At 39.7% G+C, this 21115-nt stretch overlaps 1 protein-coding gene across 3 annotated transcripts in view; it reads right to left on the bottom strand.

Moving 5' to 3' along the window:
• TBC1D4 (TBC1 domain family member 4) overlaps positions 1-21115 on the bottom strand; it is a 100493-nt gene that overhangs the window by 18393 nt on the left and 60985 nt on the right. For 2 of the 3 annotated variants that reach the window (XM_077173605.1, XM_077173607.1), the window contains exons 4-12: positions 19277-19381; positions 16623-16755; positions 14775-14866; positions 13897-14007; positions 13085-13204; positions 9502-9576; positions 8305-8531; positions 6302-6451; positions 82-242 (exon numbers count right to left, since the gene is read on the bottom strand). In XM_077173605.1, coding sequence (XP_077029720.1) covers positions 82-242; positions 6302-6451; positions 8305-8531; positions 9502-9576; positions 13085-13204; positions 13897-14007; positions 14775-14866; positions 16623-16755; positions 19277-19381 — 1174 coding nt within the window. The remainder of the gene's footprint in view (positions 1-81; positions 243-6301; positions 6452-8304; positions 8532-9501; positions 9577-13084; positions 13205-13896; positions 14008-14774; positions 14867-16622; positions 16756-19276; positions 19382-21115) is intronic. The other variant, XM_077173606.1, reaches the window with a different exon arrangement.

Below are 21115 nucleotides of genomic sequence, written 5' to 3'. Positions count from 1 at the left end.
TTTCTTATTATCACATGCTGCAGTTCACTACAGTATTAAGTAACAACTGCTTGTTTATTTTCTTTAAAAGCACACACAGACCTGGATGCTGCATCTTGGAAGGAGATTTATTCATAGGTGAAGCTACCTGCAGGAATATTCTCCGCCGCCAGGAGATGCGGCGAGGTGTGAGCGTGGCCCCCGCAGCATTTAGAGATTCACTGCTGCAGAAGGTTGATGTTCTTTTCTTTCCCTCCCCATCACTGAAGGAAAGAAAAAGCAGATGGGGTATTTAAAGTCAGTACTCCTTGTAGAGGAAAAAAACCCTTTATTAATTCTGTCTAATGTATAACCAAACCTGCAGGAGCATTTGTGGGGAAGCTTAAGAAGGCAAAGCGTGCTGTGTGTGAGCTTCACCTTGAATGCTGAAGTGCCCAATTGTTTTCTTGTGCACAGTGCCGTGAAGTTAGCACTATATACCACCAGGAAGCATTCATAGCATTCATACAGGGCTCAGCTGGAAGCTCACAATAAAAGCTTAACTTTTTGAGAAGCTAAGAGAGAAATATGGTAATACTTTGCCTCTAAGTTTGACAGCAACGGGTTTTGTTTTGCTACACATCTGTCTTCTGGGAGTGATCTGATGTAACACCCCTAAAAACAGAGATGGTGTTCCAGTGGAGCACAACACTCCATTTAGTGCCATTTTAAATGTCATGCTGAGCTCACAGGTGAATATTTCATTGGAGACAATGTTCTGCCTTCCCATATAGTCTCTTTCCTAAGCCTCAAGAAGTGTATGCTTCACTTGGATAAATGGGGACACATGTCCTCATGTTTCATCAGCTGTAGGAACAGAGACCCTGCAAACAGAGGGCAAATCTTCTCCCCAGATGCCATGTAGAAATATAATTGCACATTAATTTTAATAATTAATAATTTTATCTTAGGCTGCTGGAAGAAACAAGGAGAGGATACAGGAAAGCTTTACAGGGAGGACACACCAAATACACCTTTCTACTGATTATTGCCAGAAGACATTTAGCTTTTATAAGTATTTTATCCAATTTCAGAACTATTTCAGAATTTTCCATTTGTGGCAGCAAATTAGGTGCACATTAGATATTGTATACTAATGGGCACATTGATTATCTGCCACTAATCCTTCCATGTAAAGTCAACAGCACAAGGCACAATTACAACCTTTTAGGAAGAGAGCATCAGAGGGAGCTGTTTCTACAGCTTCACCTTCATCACAGGGAAAACTGCTATATCAAAAGAGTAGCTACACTTAAACCTTCATCCTGTAACCAATTTCAGTGCTATAGTGCAAGGATCCTAAAAAGTTAGATGAAAGGAAAGCCCAGCACGTTCATTATGTTTTTAGAGGGAAGGCAGTTGCAGGTGATGGCAGTTTGCAGCTGGAGTCCATCCCCCCACATCTGGCTTGCACAGGAGAGATCTGCAAGGGAGGACTATGAAGTTTCAGCTACACCAATCTACCAGCTACACTATCTTAATCATCACTTCATAACTAAAACTCTGTGCTCAATGAATGTGCTGAATTCACCAAGCTAGGACTGGCCTTTTTGGTCACCAAAGCTGTCACTATGCAAATGACCTACAACAGCTCCCTGATATTTGTCAGCCTGAGTGACCAACCAGACTCAGTATCATACCAAGGTATCAGACCCTCCTTCTGTACCCTGGCAGAGAAATAACCACCACTTCAAACTCAGCTAACCAGCACAAGGCACCAACCCCTGCTCTTCTCCAAGAACAGCTCTACCAGCTGGGAGCCCTGAATGACACATGGTCTGAACTGTCCTCCACTCCTGATTCAGCTTCCATAGTGCCCCAGCTCCCTGCAGCATCACACTATTTATTGGTGGGTGGTCTAAGTAGATCCCCATGCTGCTCTAACCTAAACAGCAACTGTGACAATCTTCTTTGTCTAACTCTGTGTCTCTGATGATGATGGGTCACCACTGCTTGTGGTAGCCAAACACAGACTACTTAGACTGTAACACTCATTCTGAACCTGTAGGTGCTGTTTCTCAAAGGTATTTCAGTCCAGCTCTTGGAAATGGGGTACTGAGTTTGGATATATATAATTCTAACTTATGTTTCTATAAATAACTGTAACAGAGCTACTTCTTACTATTTCAAGTCCTACATATCATCACATGTTATAACACAAAAACTGAGTCATTCCAAGGCTTACCAAACAGATGCTACATAACAAGGGAAGGAAAAGTTCTTTTCTACTGCTATGTACAAAAATCTACATTCAGCTACCTGTGCTTCTAGACAGTTCTAGGAATAGTGTTCAATTTACAGTAGCAAAATTCACAAAAAAGTCAGAATAAGAAGGTGGCTCTTTTAGGGTATGAAACTAACCTGTTTACAACATTTGAGTCATGGAGGTTACATTGGGATGAACTAATCACATACACTACCTCATGAAGCATGCAAATCATACTGCTCTGAAGACCTGTATTTCTCTTGTTAAATCCTCCCTTCAAAAAAATCCCCTGTCACTTAAAGCAACTAATACTAATCACCTTCTCTTTCAAAGAGCAAGTGATTAGAGGAAAACTTTTGCAATGCTCAGAAACACGCCTTGTCATATTAACCCAGGAAAACACCAAGCTTTAGAAAGGGAGGGTTGAAAGGGAGCAAAGAGAGTTTCCTCATTTCAAGACAGACAACTCCTAGCTTAGTATCAGATCTGAAGGTGTGAAAAAATACCCTAACAAAGCAAAAGCAGGAAGAAGTCAGAGTAAAATGGTAGTCTCCCACCCTAATGAAAAGATTCAGGAGGTTGGTGCAAAAAAAAGTTTCTCTAAACAGGGTGGGGGTAAAGAAAAAGAAAAATAGCTATCAGCTCCCACAAAATGAAGAGGTTTATTAATATGAGTGGAGAGACTAAGCCAATGAATCTCCAAAACAGGAAAAACAACTTCTTAAATAGAGCTCAGTCATTGCCACGGAAAAGCAGAGCAGAGTTTTCACTACCACCTACACAGACACCTTAGGTGGACATCTTCCCATCTACAAGGGAAACATGCTGCAAGGTCACCTGATGGAAGAATCACTGCAAAAAGATAACAATGTAATATTCTGTATTTAAGGCACATGTATCACAAGTCAGTTTGGAGAATGATGGTTCTTTGTAGGGCTACTTACCCTACACTTCTGACCCAATACAGAAACCAAAACACATTTATCAGCTTGTATACAATAAAAAGTGAGCAGCTGTAAATTCAGTATAATGCCTCAAATATTTCAGTCTCTACTTTCACCCTGAAGCTGTTTGAAGCAATACCCCAAGTACTCAAGAGTACACAGTACTGATCATGTAAGGTTTTATCTCAGGTAACTGCAACTCAGTTTCACCCATTCACTATTCTATCAGATAATGCACAGCATGAAGATGAGACAGCTACTTCAGGGGAAGAAAATACAAAGGAAGGAAAGAAGAAATCTCAAAAAATTGGTCAGATTACAAATATTGCTCGGTTTTAATTATCTAAATCTCTTCCCAAAACCGTTCTTCAAAATGCTCCCGAAGACTGATATTTTAAAAACCACAATGTTACCCCCCCCATTTCTTGTGAACTCTTTACATAATACTTACCTGAATTATTTTGCACTTGAGCCCATGAAAGCCAAATGACTTGAGAGTAAATACTGTTGTTGCTCATGCCAAGACTTGTATTTTTCCCATTTTTGCTTTCATTTCAATGTCTCTTCTTGATTGCTCTAAGTAGCAACTGAATAAATGCAACCTACTTTACAATTTGGAGGCTGAGATGGTACAAAATCCCCCAGATCAAGTACAGAATTCAACTTCCCAGCACTTAAGCTGGCAGACCTACATGTAAGACTACTACATGAAGCATTCCTCCCTTCTGGGAAGAAGAAAAACCAGTTTATATCAGCTTACACCCCTCTGTTGGTTCTCACTCCGTCATATATTTTTATTCTGAATAATTACTTTCTGCTATTTTATTTAAAGAATATTATCAAGTATTTTACTTCTTTCACGAGACACAAAGCTGTTTTAAAAAAAGGAATCTGTTCAAATTCAGCTTAAATTATCCTTGCACAGCAACACAATGAACAGAGAAATTGTGGGCTAGTCAAACCTACACTGAAGATTGTTCCATTTTTAAAAGTGTTGCTTTTGTGTTTATATTAAAAAGCTTGTTTACCTTTATGTTGACCAGGTTTTTTTTAATCCTTATCTGCAATTCTGTTCAATGTTGCACACCGCACTTGTCAAAAGTCAAGATTATGTGGAGACCATTTCCATCCCAGCCTTCTCTCCAGAGAAATATATTGACAATGCCATAAAAACATTCTGAAGGCTGAAACATTCTGAAAGTATTCATTTTGGCATCAACATAAATATTATGATGCCAAAATTCACTATACTGTTGATTTCTTAAAGAAAGGAACTGTATGGGGAGGCTGTAACTAAATTATGGTCCCTTCCAACCCAAATCATTCTGTGATTCAATAAAAAAACTCTAAAAAAATTAAACAAAGAAAAAAAAACCCAACAAAACATCCCATGCCATTCTATAACGTACTATTTGCATAAGCCCATCTGACTGCTACGGTTCAAAAATCTTTCTAAAATGAATTCCAACTGAAACTGTCTCTGCTCTTGCACTTTGAAGTTTGTCAGAACACCAAGAAACGCTGCCTGCTGCATCATGTGTAATCTCAAAGCTATATGATAAAGAAGTGAGACTCTGCAGAATTTTTCTCCTGGGCAATAGGAATTCCACACTTCATGAATGCATAGTGACCAGGATTATTCTGGAAAATGCACTGAAGTTTTAATTAGGGTTCCTAACAGTCAAACAGTTTATAGTCTGCAGATTGCAAAGCACTGACACACTGTGCTAAATTCCAACCTCTCATACACTCACTCACATGAGAATGCCAAAAACACCTCACACTGATCCTATTGGGGATAGATGGTGGTCCTCTCTGAGAAGAAGAGCCAAAGGAAAAAACCCCAACGAACCAAAGAAGAAATCCACAAGAAAAGACACATTGCAAAAAATCAGAACTTCCTCTTATTCCTAAACCTGACGGCATAACATACATTTGCAAGTTTTGGCCACTGTCAGTTGGACATTATTTTTCATTCTCTGTTAGCCAGTTGAAGTGATGGATTACCTCAGTGATCCTTATCACATCAGTATTATTCACTCAGCACTTTCTGACTCTATCTGCTGCGTTCCCTTCACAAACCCAACTAGATGCTACCAGTGTACTCTTGCTATTGCCATTTCCTCACCATGACAGTTCAGGCCCACTTGCTCCCAGAAAGACCTGTAGCTACTGAGATCCCATTTTCACAAGAGTCTCCATACAATTTAAAGATCAAATGGTAACAGAAATGTGTATCCTGTAAAACCTTAGTAAAAATATGGGGGTCTTCTGGGAATTACCCCTTGAAGATTTCCCCACCCCAAGAGTTCGAAACTCCACTATAATGAAATACAGCAATTGAACTGCCTGCATAACCAATGCCAAAGGATGTGTCTCAGAAATTTCCAATTTCAGTTTGGCATTAAAATACAGTTTTCATACAATACTCAATCCTTCATTCCCAAAACCCAGAAAGCTGGGTTTAATGTTGTCCATTGCCTGCAGAAACTGAGTTGGGCATTGGTTCAGCTTGGACCAACTCTGCTGTCTAAAGGGAACGCAGAAACAAAGCTGGACTGGAACCAAAATTAGAGATAGTCTGTAAAAGATGGGTTTGGGGGATTTTTGCCACTTTTCATACCTTTGCTTCTTCCCAAATCCTCTTCAGCTAGAAGTTATTTGTTAATTCTCTCTAAACATCTCACAGTTAGTATCACCCAGTTAACTTTGTGTTTCCCCTTCCTCATGCACAGGCATCCCACATTAGTACTGTACACTTTTCACACTGCTCTTTTCTTATTTTCACATGCCAGTGATCATGGCAACACATGCTGGTTTGCATTCAGCAAAGAAAGCATTAAATTGGCATAACACTCCTAAAATCCATTGCATTTCATGTGACAAACCAATGCAGCAGATTTGCAACACTGCAACAGAAATAGGTGACAGCTACTTGATGTCAGCACAGAAGCCTCAAGTTTTAACAGGCTTTTTGATCCAAAAGCCTGTTTGCCCTTTTGCATGACAGGAGTCTGTTAGAAATGCAGGAGCACAAGGCAGAGTGGGAGAGATGCCATGTGCTGCATTCCACTGGGAATCCTGCTGTTAAGCTAGTGGCACTGGAAAACTAGGCAGGAGACAACGCTCTCACCTCTTGGAGAGGTCACTTTCTGAGTGCTGGAGCAACCTTCCTGAGCCCTGGTAAAAGGTTTTCAGGAAAGAAGGGGCAGAGAGAGAGGAGGGGAGACCAGAAGATGCAGATTCACTCTCACTGAGAGCGCGTCGAAGCCCGACCACAGGACTGTGCAGGCAACAAGAGAACACAGCAGATGGGTCAGCACGGATTCAGATACAGCAACAAAACCACCAGATTAGAGACACTGGCCAAATACCTCATCTGGGCTTACATTAACTTGGTTTCCCAGAAGATAAAATGTACCACCACGTGCATTCCTGGGCAGGCTCCCTGGGGATAGTGATTTTGCTGTTAGAGCTGATTTCTATTAAAAACTTTTCAATGACATTGCAGAACAGGGAGACCACCTTATTTCTTTAGCTTTGTTTATTCCCAAAGCATATTCAGAAAAGGAATCTCTTAAACATTCAGAAAACATCCTTAGAAACCTTCTTCCAATAATATAAACCGCATTGTTTCTTCCCCTTCAGTTTTCTTTTACCTTTGTAAGCAACACATTAGGAAGTAGAGATTATGTAAATGCAGTCCTCCTGGATAAATTTTTGTGAAGTAACTAAATTAAGAAAGGTAGTCCTACTCCACAGTTAAACATTACTTAGTAGCAGTAACAAGTACTGGAGAGGACATGAAAATGAATTCAGTTTCTTTTGCTGAACATTTATGACTAATCCTCAAAAGGAAACAATGAAAAATCCCAGCCTAGAACCACGCTGCTACATACTGTTTTGACTAAAAATCTGCTGATGCCACTTAATCAGTGACTTCTTACAAGTTATTACAAAGTAATACAGTCAGCAAGTCCTTCACTTTGAACTGTCAGGGTTTCCTGTTTGCATACAACACAGTCAGTGGGGAAAAAAAGTTTATCTCAGTAAAAAACACATTATTTACCTCTCTAGAAACACAGTGTAACAAAGGCTACATTCTTACCCTTCACTCCCTTCCATTCCCTTAAAACAGAATAAAATCTGTTGCCCTTCTCTACTAGCTGGTGCAGCATTCACGCTGATATTTTAATGTAGACATCAAATAGATGACAAATTACTATTTAAAGCCATTTTTAGAAAGAGCCCACAAACAACAGCATTACAGCCAAGCACTGAAATAGCAAACAGGTTGGAGAATGTGATCCTCCAACAGCAAAAAATTCAGCTCATCTGGACCTGAGTTTTGTAAAGGGTTTGGAGTTTGTATAGTCACTTACTGCAGGTAGCCAGCCTAGAGGAGAAAAAGAAGGCACAACCAAAGAGGCCCACAATGAACTGTGGAGACATCTGCTGAGTGAAGGAACTCCTGAAGGAACAGTGTTCCATATGTTAATAGCTGGAGAGTCTCCAAAAAGGAAGCAGAAAGAAGTTACAGAGGGAAGCTACAGAGGGAAGCTCTGGAGAAAGGCAAATAGGGAAATCACATGCCTCAGAGTTGAGTGGATGTGCTTAATCCTTGTGTCCTTTTGCAAGACTCCTCACCAGTTTTAATGCTGGACGTACTCTCTGTGAGATTTGACTGACACGACTACAGACATCTGAAGCTGTTAGTGCCCTTTTCATCCTGGCATCAAAGTTTCAGGCTGCCATCTCTGCCACTTAAAGCACTGAGAGCCTGTTTTCCAAAAGGTCTGACTAACAAGACTGCCAAAAAGGCTCAAATAAATAAATAAACAGATTGGCGTGGGCATCTGGCTGAATCATCAATTTGATGGATTGATGCCTCCCCTGAACCACTAATTGAGGGACTATGAAGTTACTGCAAGGTACCAAACTACTCAGAGGCAGAGAAGACAGGCTGAAAATAAATAAATAAACGAACAAACCAACCCTGGAGAAGTGCAGAAACCCACCTGAGCTAAGCTCCTCTCGTACTTTGCCAGAAGCAGGGCTGCTGCAGCCTGCCCAGGGTGGGCAGGGGGCCGCGGGCGGTGGCACGGCTGCCCTGGCTCACTGCCCTGGCTCACTCACCTGGCCGCCTCCAGGCCGTTCTGCCGCAGCAGCGGGGAGCGGGCGCTCTGGGACCTGCCGTTCTGGAAGGTGATCCTGCGTCGGGCGCTGCTGGGCGGGTGGCTGAAGGTGTGCGCGCGCCTCCTGAACTGAGGCGAGTCCGAGCCCTCCTCGGGAAACGTCTGCCAGGCCGAGGACACGGGGGACGCTGGAGGAGTTGCTGGCGGGGAATCGCCCGGAGAAGTGTCCTGAAAGGAAGTGCTGGCGGAGTAAGGCCTGAGGCTCTGTGCCCAATGAGAGCTCTCACTTAACCCACAGGCAGGCAGCAGCGGGGCACCAAAGCCTCTCCCCTTTCTGGGTCATGGCCTATTGTATGCTAATTATCACCCAAACCAGACATCCTCTGAGAGTTCACCCCGAACCAGCAGCGGCCTTCTTCCAAAAAGTGAAAGCGGAGGGAGGAATACAACCGTATATGCAGCACAAACAACATACAAACTACTCCAGGCATCCTCTCACAGGGACTGGCATTCCAGCTACCAGACTTGTGTCTCTTTCAGGAAAACACAGGAATGGAAAAGGCTAGGGAAACTGCTTTTAGCTAGTTTCCTCGACATATCGCGAGCATACTTCCTGTACCGTCACAGCGACATCCTGGAAGAGAGACTGTTATTACACAGCCAGTTTATGAGTAACTGTAGCAGGAAAACCAAAACAGAATCTTCACCTCCTGGGAACACCAGCCACCAACCCACATGCGAGGTAAAACTTTAAAAACAGGAAATAAAAAGAAAGTGAACAGAGTTCCACCCTCTTGCTACCATACAGCATCCCCAACAGCTGGGCTTAGGTCAAAAATTCTTACTTCCCTAAAGCAACTATTACTTACAGAAAGGATTCTTCACCTTCAGAGCACTTCCTTTTGTTGAGACATGACCTTACTTAATTACTTCACTAAAACAAGGCAGAAACCAGAAATTCCTTGCTTTTTCTAAAAGCAAGGGAAGTGTAGGAAAAAAGGACTGGCAATCAGATTAAAGCTGAAGCTTCGAGTCAACATAAACCCCAGCTTTCTTACACCCTCTGCCTCCCAGTGGAAACATCTTTGAGTTTTGTAAGTTGATGTGCTTTGTTCTACTTCCTCCAAATGAAAGCAGAGTGCTGTATTTACGCTGCGCTGAGAGCTGTGTACGAGTCTGAGCTAAGCTCCTTACGTACTCTGTCAGGAGCCAGGCTGCTGCAGCGCTCAAAGCTGTCCACGCTTCCCAGGCGGCCTCGCATCCTGTTGGCTCCCTGCGAGAAAAAAAGCAAGAAAGTTCATCTGGTCTTCTTCCTCTTTTTCTGAAGGTTAGGCAAAGATGGCAACACCTGCACAGGTGAATACAGGCAACAGTTCAGGCATGTGACATGTCTGACAGAGGACCAAAGATCATGGGTCAAGCACTGGTCTTGACAAGAAAGCAACATCAAAGCTGGCCAAACTGCATCTTCTCCCACATTGCTCCCAGAAGTTTTAACCCTGCACTCCATTGTTTGAGGCAAGTGAGTATTTCCTGACACTTCTGAGGCAAAAAAGCTAAGTTGGCTTAAACAGCTCAGTTCAAAAAACTCCAGATTTCAGTACTGTGAAGCACTGCTCCTGATGGATGCTCCTGACACACTACAGTCCCATGAGATACAGTTTATCAATATCTTAATGTTTCAGACAAATTAAGTCCACCTGGGCAAAAGGAGTAAAAGTACTAAAACAGGGGAGAAATGCTCTCTTGGCAGCAAATCCAGCAAAATAGCACCAGACAAGACAAGATTTTTCATTTATAATGCAGATAAGACTGATGCAAATTTGCTAGAAATCTATGCTAAAGGATTTTTGCTCAATTTTTAACAGTCCTTTAGTTTCACAAGAAAAGGCAATAGATCCACAACACTTTTGACTAGCTTTCTCTCCTAATGTTAACTCCCTGGTTATGTTTGCTGTTGGACACTTCTGACTGCTAAGCAAGTTGCTTTCAGTACTTTATGAGAAGGAAAATAGCCTAGGTTTTAGGAAAATTATAGACAAAGCTCCTCTTGGTATGCTTGCAGCTCCAGGGGAAGTTTTGTCAACATCACCAGAATTTATTTAGCCTACTTTTTCACGGTAAGAGTTATTTTCAAGACTTTGAGTGCCCTTTAAGTACATTATCCCACTTAAGTGCATTACCAATAAATACTCTGCCTGAAGTATCTCTTCACTGAATCTCCCAAAAAAACCAAGAGCAAAGTGTAAGTTGGAAGTTTCTCACTACTTTTGAAAATGCACACTTTTGGCACTGTAAGAAGGACTTTTTGGTTAAGAAAGAACAACAACAGAAGAGGTTAGTGCAGCATGGAGTGGATGAAATCTGTTCAAGAGGTCAAAGAAAGGTTATATTTGTTTCTCTGAGGTACCTCATTAGGAAGCCTGTTTTTGGTTCAAGCCTCACAAAAACAAGATCAGTCCAGCAAAACAAACAAGTGAAGAAGTGACATTCCTCTGGGACTATGTGAAGCCAGGGCACAGAAACCAACAAGTTTCCTAAGGCAAGTAGTGAGTGACTTAAAATGCCACTTGATGCTGTTTACCTAGCTAAGAAGCCATCCACTAAAATGGTTCCTAGTTGCTGGTTCCTACATACTTTCTTTCTAACTTTCCTGAGATGGAGACTGTCTAAGACTCTTCCCAACTTACACTGACATCAAACTTCTATTTAAAAAATTATCTATAAATGATGCTGAATGCCACTTAAAAAAAAAAAAAAAACCATCAAAATTAATTTAAGTTCTTGGTCTCTCTGTTACTAAATGTACTTTTAAATAAAGACAGCAACTTATGCATAATTAAGTATATTGAATCATACCATCTGCACCTGGCTTAAGGAGGGGAAAACCCACTACAGCAATAAGTATTTAGTGCTTAAGTACCGTTAGAATTAACCATGACCTGTGAGGCTTGCTGTAATAGCCTGATGAAGAATAAGAACTACTGAAACAGTCATTGTGTATCACATGTATGCACATAACACACAGCACACCTGCACAGAGACACTTGTATGTACCTGCTTTAAACAAATAATTAGTGGTTGAGCTGCACTCCAAGTAATTTTTCTTGGTCTTGTGTTGTGTAACCTTTAGGAGGATCTGCAAGGATGAACCCCTATGTGTATCATGACTCACTGCAACGTACTGCTGTTCCTGATCTATTGTACTGTCAAGGTAAAGATGAGAGGACCTTTCTCACAATCACAAATCCACTTCATAAACAGCCAACTTGAAATGGCCCTAGTTCAGATTCAGGTGTCCCCTTCACTTGAATTCAATCATGAGCTGTGGTAGAGCCTTATATTATATTACGCAGCATGTCTCAGTGACCCTGGTGAGAAGAAACATACTATACCAAAAACCCTCTAACATCTATTTATAAGAAATTTCCCTTCAGAGATTTTTCAATTTAAGCAGTGTATTTCATCCAAATTACTTTTCCTTGACATGACTGGAGTGCCAGCATGGCTGTAAAAGCTTTATTTCAGTGATGACTTCTTTCACAGTCACCACAGGGTTAGTGACCCACCACTAGAGTTAGATCACTTGCCAGTCACATGTCCCTTAGATGTGGAAAAGAAACCAGACACATCAAAGGCACAACTGTAGCTGTCACCATTTGATGACATTCCAAACTGCAGAAATTACCCACATTTTCTGACTGCCATCACTCTTTTGCTCTCTTTTACATAGAGTCACCTTTCTCTCTCTCCATATTCAGACCAAGTTCCTAGTTTGTAAAATCTGCTACACAAGAGAGGTCAAATTTGACCAGGAAAGTTTAATGCTACTTTTAGTCCTAGATCAACTTGACACCTACCTGTAAGTTCCAAGGATTCTCTCTGGCTAAGAGTATTCTGTTTCCTTTACAGGGAACATCCTACATGGCATCCTACATTTGTAGGTTACTTTATGACATGTCCATGTAAACTGCAGGACAAGTGCAATTTAGTGCTTTTGAAGTTACTAGTAGGAGGAACTTAATGTCACTGGTCCAAATTATCCTGTGCTCAGCTCATCACATTTCCTCTGTAATGACACACAGGCACACAGCCTTGTTCAGGTACTTCTCTATATGCCTCTTCTCTGACTCACCCTTCTGAGCAGAGGACACTAAGCAAAATTTGCCATTCAGACTTCTTTACCAAAAGACTACTTAATATATGAGAGTCTCAGTGATTATCTGTAATTTCACATCCTATCTGGCTAGGAACATTAAAATTAAACAACTCACTTTTTAAGACTATTGCTTTTTTTTCCCCTGCAAAAGGAACTTTGTCACTGATTTCTAAAGATTCTTAGTGCCTAATACGAGCAATTTTATCTATGAGCTGGAAGGTATTGCTTCTCTGAATAGAGGGATTTCCTATATATGCAGGCACATTTATTTACACTTTGCAAAACCAATAACATGTCTCTTTATGGGACCATGCAACCATCCTGATTGAATTCTATTCTGAAGCAACACATGCAACAATACTCAGCTAGCTCACTTGCCACCTACGATGAATGTTCATTATTCAGAAATTTGTCCTTTTTTCCCCCTCAATATGTGTGGCCTTACAGAAAACTTTCTTAAAGTTAAATCACAATCAACCCAGCTGTAAGTTTCAGATTTCACAACAGGGGTATTGCTTCATTAAGCATTTATCATATTGAGGACAAAACAAAGAAAAATCTGATAGGTCTCTGCTGTCAAGGATACCTGGGACAGCTGATGATAATGAGTTGTTAAACTTACCCTTGAGAAGATATTTTCCAGAGAGCTAGTCAAGGATTTCTTTGCCTTGTTTTTCAGAATGTCAAGTTTAAACCGGCCACCACTGGTGGTGCCTTCTGGAATTGCACTGTTAGAAATGACCTGTTGAAATGAGCAAGGACACCATTCAGCTTTGGCAACTCTTTTTTTAATTGTGAAAACTATTTCCAAAGACTAGAGCTGAACCAGGTTACATTAGAAACAAAATACCCTTGGCCTTATTAAAAAAACCACCACAAACACACTACCCTCCTTCCAAAAAGAAAAACCCCAAACAAAAAACCAAAAGAGTCTCCCAAACAAACAAACAAACCCACAGTTAAAGGCACATTCCATCTGAAGGACTATATTGTAAAGGCATATCAATTTAACAACACTGTTGCCCATTCCCTTTGCAAGATAAGTTCATAGTTTAAACTAAAACAAATGCCCTCTTCAGTCCTACGCTTCCTAGATATTATTGCTTGGACATGCAGATCAAAAGGGAAAGAAAAAGAAGAGTTATCCTCACACTATAAGGAAATACAGACATAAAATTAATTGGTTGTCTTTCTTCCTGTCATGTCCCCTCAACCTATAAAACTCAGGCAAGCCACTATGAATTAAATCAGATTTTTTTTCCTGTATAGCCCTTTCTTAATTATAACACCCAGCTTCAGGTACTCCTGAAAAAATTGAGCAGTGGTCCTACAAGTAATTAAAACAGCATATTAATAGTCTGGAAAGGGGAAGAGGAATAATAAAAAACATTAAAGTAATAATGAATAATATTAAATAATAAAACCAAGCTTTACCGATGGTGCTTCACCAATGTGGATGTGTGTTTTCTGCTTAGTCTCACAGAGCTGACGGAGGTGTAAGATCACAAGTTCATTTTCTTCCTGGTCATTTTCAGGCTTCATTTTCTGTCAGTAACAGCAAAGAAAGGAGTTTGTCTTTCAAGTCATGATTTGCTTATCTTTCCTTCCTAGGTAGGTATTCCTTGAAATTAATATATTGATACACCAAACACCAGAGTGCACTGTTATTATGTCAAATTGCAATTCTGTGTGCCTTCACACTCCTGGGCAAAATAGAACAAAAACTGAAAAATATTGCAGGCTGTAGAGAGAAGGGAGCCTTACACCCATACATTTTGTTTTCCAAGCCTGTTACTATACAGCCCTCTAAGTGGCATAAGGAAACCAAGCCACTCTATTCTTCAGGAATTCAGAGGGGAGCACATCCTTTGGAAGCCTAAATCATTGTATACCTCATCCACTAGATTACATCAGCTTACACCAGAATGATGTGCCAAAATAAATCAAAAAGACAAATTCTGAAGATACCAGACAAGTTCCTGATACCTGCATGTCCCTCCTGCTCTCAGCTTACTCCCACATCACTCTCAAGCAGGGAAACTTGTTTACAGGTGAAAAACTAAGCTCAGAACAAAAAAAAAAAATAGTCTGCACAGAGAATCTCAGCAAATTTGGGAAAGAGAACTTTTCCAACAGAGGTATATCAAACATGCGTTTAAATTGGAGCATGCTATTTCAGAATGATTTTTGGTGGAAAAAAAATAAATTCTAGATCAACTACACAACAAATCAAACAAATCAAAAGCAAAAATATCTAGTCCATTTTATCATGGTCTTTCTCAAATTAGGAAGAACAGCTTCTAAGGTACTACCTGAACACGTTCAAAAATGTCTGCTTGCTCATTGTCAGTCAGCGATGACAGATGTCTCTGAATTACAAGTTTGGCTCTTGGTGGATAGAGTCCTAGGAAAAGAATGGACCATTAAAGATTCTCAAATGAACTCTCAAAACATTTTTTGAGCAAAATGACAGTAGAAGATATAAACCTGCCTTTGAGTTTATACAAGTTAGATGTATGACAATTGTATGTCCAACATATATATGATACAAAATAATTGAGGTTTTGCTAAACCACATGGCTTTATCTCCTTTCTTTAGCAGCAAAAATATAACCAGCAGCAGCTAGGTGGCTGGCTCCTGTGTAAAAGGTTGTGCTCCCTGTCCCACCAATAGCTTCTGTCCTAATGCCAAGAGATCACTGACAGCTGGAAGCCTGACAACTGTATGGGAGAAGAGGAGGAAAGGAACAGATCAAGGTTATAACAGGAGAGATAATCAATACACAGGATACTTGGAAGTTTTCAGATGATTTTAACTGAAAAATTAAGAATTAGGAAAAAAATGAAGAATAAAGGAAAGAATTTCTGGTACTCAACAAAGTGCACATTTTGTCACAGAGGTACTTCGAGGAAGCAACAAAAAATGTGAGTGAAAACAAACCCCTTGAACCAGATGAAGATTTCTTCCATCCAAGGTAGGTCTCATTCATAGAAAATTGCAATCAGAACAAATAAAGTATGTTTTTCAAAATAATGCAGCTTTAGGTTTTATTTTGCTAAACTTCTAGACTCAAAGCAGATGGATAAAAAAAAGAGACATTAAAATAAGTTTTTCAGTCACTAAGTAGAAAGTTTATGAAACTACTACTACTACAGTACTCTAGTTGTTGTCCCAAGAGAAGATTTTATTTTGGTACTGGGTACTTTTCAAATTACTTACACTGCCTTATACAGCAGCCTCTGTAGTTAATCATCTACAGAAAACTTTCCCAGCTTAGCCTTACCACTTCTGAATACCTATTGCTATTCCCAGAAACTATAAGTCACAGACTAGGAAAATTTCACCCCACTAAGATTTTACACTTGACTTTTCATCCACCAGAGGGAAGCAAGTGGCAGCAGTGACTTTGAACGAATGGGAGAACTGTAAATATCGAGCACCACCCTGACCACACCAGAAAATATTTGACTATTTGCTTTTTATAACATACTTACTTTTTGGTTTTGCATACAATGCTTTGCAAGAACACCTAGCAGAATGATTATAAAAACAGGATCCTAACTTTTTATTTTAAAAATTCTGTCTTGTAAGACTTTTTGCATGTCTTCTAGCATACTTCACTTCCAGAGACATTACAAAAGTTTGTCTACTCCTACCTGAATGTAGGGTATTGTCTTAATTTTCTTGATTAGATATAAATCTCCTAACTTAATAATTTATTTTCCTATAATATAACTAGATCTTGAAGTGTGTGAGGGAATAAATACAAAGAAGCAAAAAATAACCCCACACAGGAAAGAAGGAACACAGGAAAGAAAGATCCTTTTTGATCATGATTGTCTTTTTATGAGTCATTTTGAAAGCATGCAACTTGAGAAAAAAAAAAACAACAAGAACCTAAACAAATGAAAGGTCAGCTGGTTGGTTTTGCTGCTCTGCTTAAGAAAGGTATGATGATGAAAGAATATGTATTTATAGCAGAAGCAACACTATATTCTGTTGCAGTATCATTACTGCTAACTCTCACTTAAATACAAAGGGTGCAAAGTGACAGTAAGAATTGCATACTGGGATACTTCTGCCTCTGCTCTTATATTGTCTAAGTTATTCCTCTAGAAAAATCAGCAAACCACAATTAGAAGATAAACTGAGCTGCTACCTTCAATTCTTTCACAGAGTTTGTGCAATGAATGCATAGGGCAGGCCTCACACAGTTTGATCTGTGTCTTGGCATTTTGCAGGGCTGCAGCAGTGCTGAAGGCTTGCTTCAGGGTCAGCATTACCTCATCAACCTGTATGGGAAGGAGGGAAAAGAGTATATAAACAAAAATACATGCCATATACACAAAATTAGATTGATAAATCACATCTCAGACAGGTGCTTTACTATTAAAGGAAAAGACAAAACCATAGAAATGCATTTGCTGTTTTTTAAAGAGATCAGGGTTGAATTCCAGCTTTCTGCCTTTTTTGTAGATGATCACCATCTTTAAGTTCTGCCAGACAGTGTAATTTTGATGTCTAACTGCAGCTACTCAAGCTTGCAGGGAAAGCACCCACTATTTTTTGAAACTATAAGTGAGAATTTTTGGCTTGAATATATGCTGGGTAAATAAAAAGCATTAATTTCTTTAGTTTCAAGTCTCTCCTGTAAACTGCACGTGTTCCCTCTTAACTTCTGTCGTCCCACCACTAAACCATTTTAGCAGCAACCCTCACAAACCTATCCCTGCTGCCAGACAGGAGCTTCCCACAGCAGTTCCAGAGTGCCTACCAGCTTCATCACAATGACCACCCTGCAGGCTGCCCTGATCCTTCCTCTGCTGCTCCCACCAACACAGCAGTGCTGCCATGTTCCCACACACCAGCACTAGAAAAGCTCAGCTTGTATCTAACAAGGCCTGAGCTCACAGCATTTCTCCACATTCATTCAAATATGCTCCCAGACCTGGCACACAAAGCACTTGGAGCTCCTCTCTCTGTATTTCAGGGGAATACAGTGCTTATTAAAAGCTGTTTGCTCGGTCTCAGCATTAGCAAGGAAAGAGGAAGACAGCAGCCTGAGAACAATTTTAGGAACAAAATCAGTATTCTACTTCAGAATCAGGTTCTCACTCTGCTTGTTGCTTTGTTTCATGTGCAGCAAGAATAAAACTGAAATATTTGAGACCAAAACTACGCAGTTTAACATTAAAAACATACAGACTTTTTTGAGGGTCTGTCACTTAGGGGAGAAAAACAAAACAAAACAAAAAAGTAGAAAAGGAACCTGAATATAGAAATTTGAACTAGTTTGTGTCCCAGTATGTGTAGGTTTGTTTTGTTTGCTTTAAACCTCAAGGTTTGAAGCATTACCAATAATTTCTGGGTGCTTTCTCTTCTTAGCAATAAAGCAGAGCATTAAACAGTGAACGTCCATCCTGCAACATGGACTGGAAAGTTTTTTAAGTTGGCTACTATCCCTCTCCAATGCAAGATCCACAGAACAGTGCTAAGCATATGGATTTATCACTCTCCTAAAATCCTAAGAACTATAGCATAAACTGTATGTAGGCTTAGAGCAAATATACACAAGCCTCCCAGCACAGCCTGCCTGGCAGTGGAGAACCTGGAAAGGTCTGCCCTGCCACAGTCAAACTGCCACCAGGGTGCATGTGAGTGATTGCATCCAAAAGTAGCTCAGGAATGTTTATTTCATATTGCAGTGTGGACACACACAAACCAATCAGTACTAGAATAAGCAAAGAGGTTTATAAAAACATGGGGGTTTTATACACCACTTAAGCCTCTGAATTATGCATGGTCAGATTTATCAATAGGTCAGATATAACATTTTCTGTTATTACAATGATAAAGCTGATCTCATAGCAAGCTCCCATTTTGACAAAAATGCAGCTTCAGCTGCCATGGTACACCTAGAGCTGTTAGCTGTTTGAAGTTTTATTGATGCAAATCTATTCTCTCTCAAGCTAGGAGATTGAATGGATTAACAAATTACATATTCAGCTAGCTAAAAAAGTGATTTTTAAGTTTATCTGAGAAAGAGTTAGCAGCTGTTATCAGCACCATCAAACAAACACGTTTCAGAACAGGAAACAACTTCTTTTAAAGTGTCACAGTTTTAAAATAAAAATGGAATAGTCAAAATTATTTCCTGTGTGTATTTCACACTATTAAGCTACCTGTTATCAGTAAAATCAATGATATCTGGAACTTTGGTTAATTGATACATACTTCATACAATGTTCAATGAACTTTTTTATAGTTACATACATCCATGAATACTATGGTTTTCTTCTTCTGTGATCAGATGCTGCTATTTTCTTCTCCTGAGGAACAAAACAGACTACAGGAAAAAAGCTAAAGCCAGATGCAGGCTTAAGACACATGCAGGATCAGCCAGCAGTTTAAACCCTACCCCAAAGGGTATGTTTGGGTTTTATCATCAGGTTTGTTACTGATTCAATACATGTTTTTTCATGTTTAATGGGGAACCAAGTCTCTCAACAGTTAGAACTGGAAGAGTTACAATCAAATACAGAGCCCAAATACGCTCACAGTCACACACCCATATGGATTCATCTATTTGTTGCTGATATCTGCATCAGCAGAGTAGCAGGATATGGCTGTGTATGAACAGAATGTTCACATTTCCTACTGCAAATTTGCATATGCACAGCTGATGTCCTGCACCTGAGCAGATGTGAGCACTGGGGCCCAGCTGACACAGCAGGATGACAGAGACTCCTATTGTTCAGGAAATGCCTTGGAAATGCTCTGATGAAATGGTCAGGATCATCCATAAATACTCACCAGAGACTCACTTGCACACTGGAACACATAGCAAATATACTGGCTTAACCCACCTTCCACAGATTCTCGGCAAATAAAACCAAAATGATCAACGTGTTTTATACCCTAAAAGAATTGAAAAACAGCATTAGTGGACTATTTTATAAACAAGTATAGTTTCCAAAAAATTGAATAACTATAAATGCATACCCCTAATATCTATTTTACAAGTAGTATAATTATCTTTAAATTGATTTTTACATTTAAGTTATGTAAAGATCTTATATATAATCAAAGCAAAGTTATATAGCAATAAATCTGGACCAGAATTTATACCATCAGCAAAACTGAATTTTCAGGGAAGCAAACTAAAGACTTCTGGGTTGTATTTGGAATTGCCTCCACAGTGAAAATTTGATGTTATAAGCCATGTTAAAACACAGGATTGAAGAAGTATCAGGGTAGCAGCAGACTCTTGCTTTCCTGTGATAGGACTACACAAAAAAACCCCAAAACCAAAAAATAAACAAACCAAACCCCCCCCCCCAAAAAAAAAAACCAAACCAACAACAAAGCCAAAACAAAAAAAAACAAAACAAAAAACCCCAAAAACCTAAAAAACCCCAAACAAACAAAAAAAACCCAAAAAATGAGGAAATGAGTGGCAACCTACAGAATTCCAGCTAAATTCTGAAATAATTTCTTTGAGACTGAGTTACATACCAGAAGTTTCAAGACTTACTACACATTACTACTGACACTTTTTTCCAAGATCTTAGTATAACAGCTTGACAGGGAACACTGCCTTGCTAAAAACAGCACTGAGAAGATCAAAGACAGCTGCTTCCTAAGAAGCACTATATTCTCAGTCTCAATTCATGGAACATGACTCACTATTGTTAAAGCTTTTGCCAATGTTTTTATCATCTGAGTATGGAAATAGTAGATTTTCTCCAAATGAAAGCCTAATTCCTCAAGTTCAAATATAACAAAAATCAGAACATGTTTGCTTGGATCCATCTCCAAAGAAAACACCTATATCATAAAAGAGAGGAGGAGGCAAAGCAACTGCCTGTCACTACAGAAAACACTCTACACAAAATTGGAAATCCAGTACGTGACAAACTAAACATATTGTCACTACACGCTGTTGTTTTTAAAAACAAAATTCCAAAAGTCACTTTTGTACTACTTAAAACTTAAGAGGTGCAGAGGGTTGCTAAGAGGACACAAATGGCATTAGCTGAACCATAGTCCAACTAATCTTGACTTCGTTTTCTCGTGACAGATGAAGTCTTCAAAAGCATAAAATAAAAAAGGTCAAATGTATACACATGTTGATCTATAGAAAAGTGAAGTGCTGAGCTCTGTTTTGCAAGAAAACATAATTATTAAAGGTGGTTCGGTGAGATGCCAGTTCCCTCCTTACTGACAGTGCCTGAACAAGTCTACTGCTGTCTTGACTTCTCAGTCTCCACAGGAGAACATTTGAGGGGGGAGACAGATGGGACACTTGCCCTACTGAAGCAGAAATAGGACAGCATGTTCCTAAATCAACAGTACTTCCATCACATTTCTTTAAGATAGAGGCTTTAAGAGGTCATGACAACAGAGCCAAGTTTTCTGTTGTTCTGGGTTCCCTCAAGGGGAAGGCTCCAACAAAAAAAACTTCTAAAGCTATTTGATATCTGAGTTTAGACTGCACACACAGAGCTTTATCATCAATTATGTCTGCTGCTTGACAATTATAAGGAGTGTGGATAATTACATGAATGCAGCAGCTCAACCATGCTTAAGCTATAGGATAAAAAATACCTTTATTAGACCAGACTAAGAGAATCCAGAATGCAAACTGGCAAT

The sequence above is a fragment of the Agelaius phoeniceus genome, chromosome 2 (assembly GCF_051311805.1).
Source record: "Agelaius phoeniceus isolate bAgePho1 chromosome 2, bAgePho1.hap1, whole genome shotgun sequence".
NCBI classification, from domain to species: Eukaryota; Metazoa; Chordata; class Aves; order Passeriformes; family Icteridae; genus Agelaius; species Agelaius phoeniceus.
The sequence above is the reverse complement of the archived record's forward strand: the minus strand, read 5'-3'. Positions and strand labels throughout refer to the sequence as shown.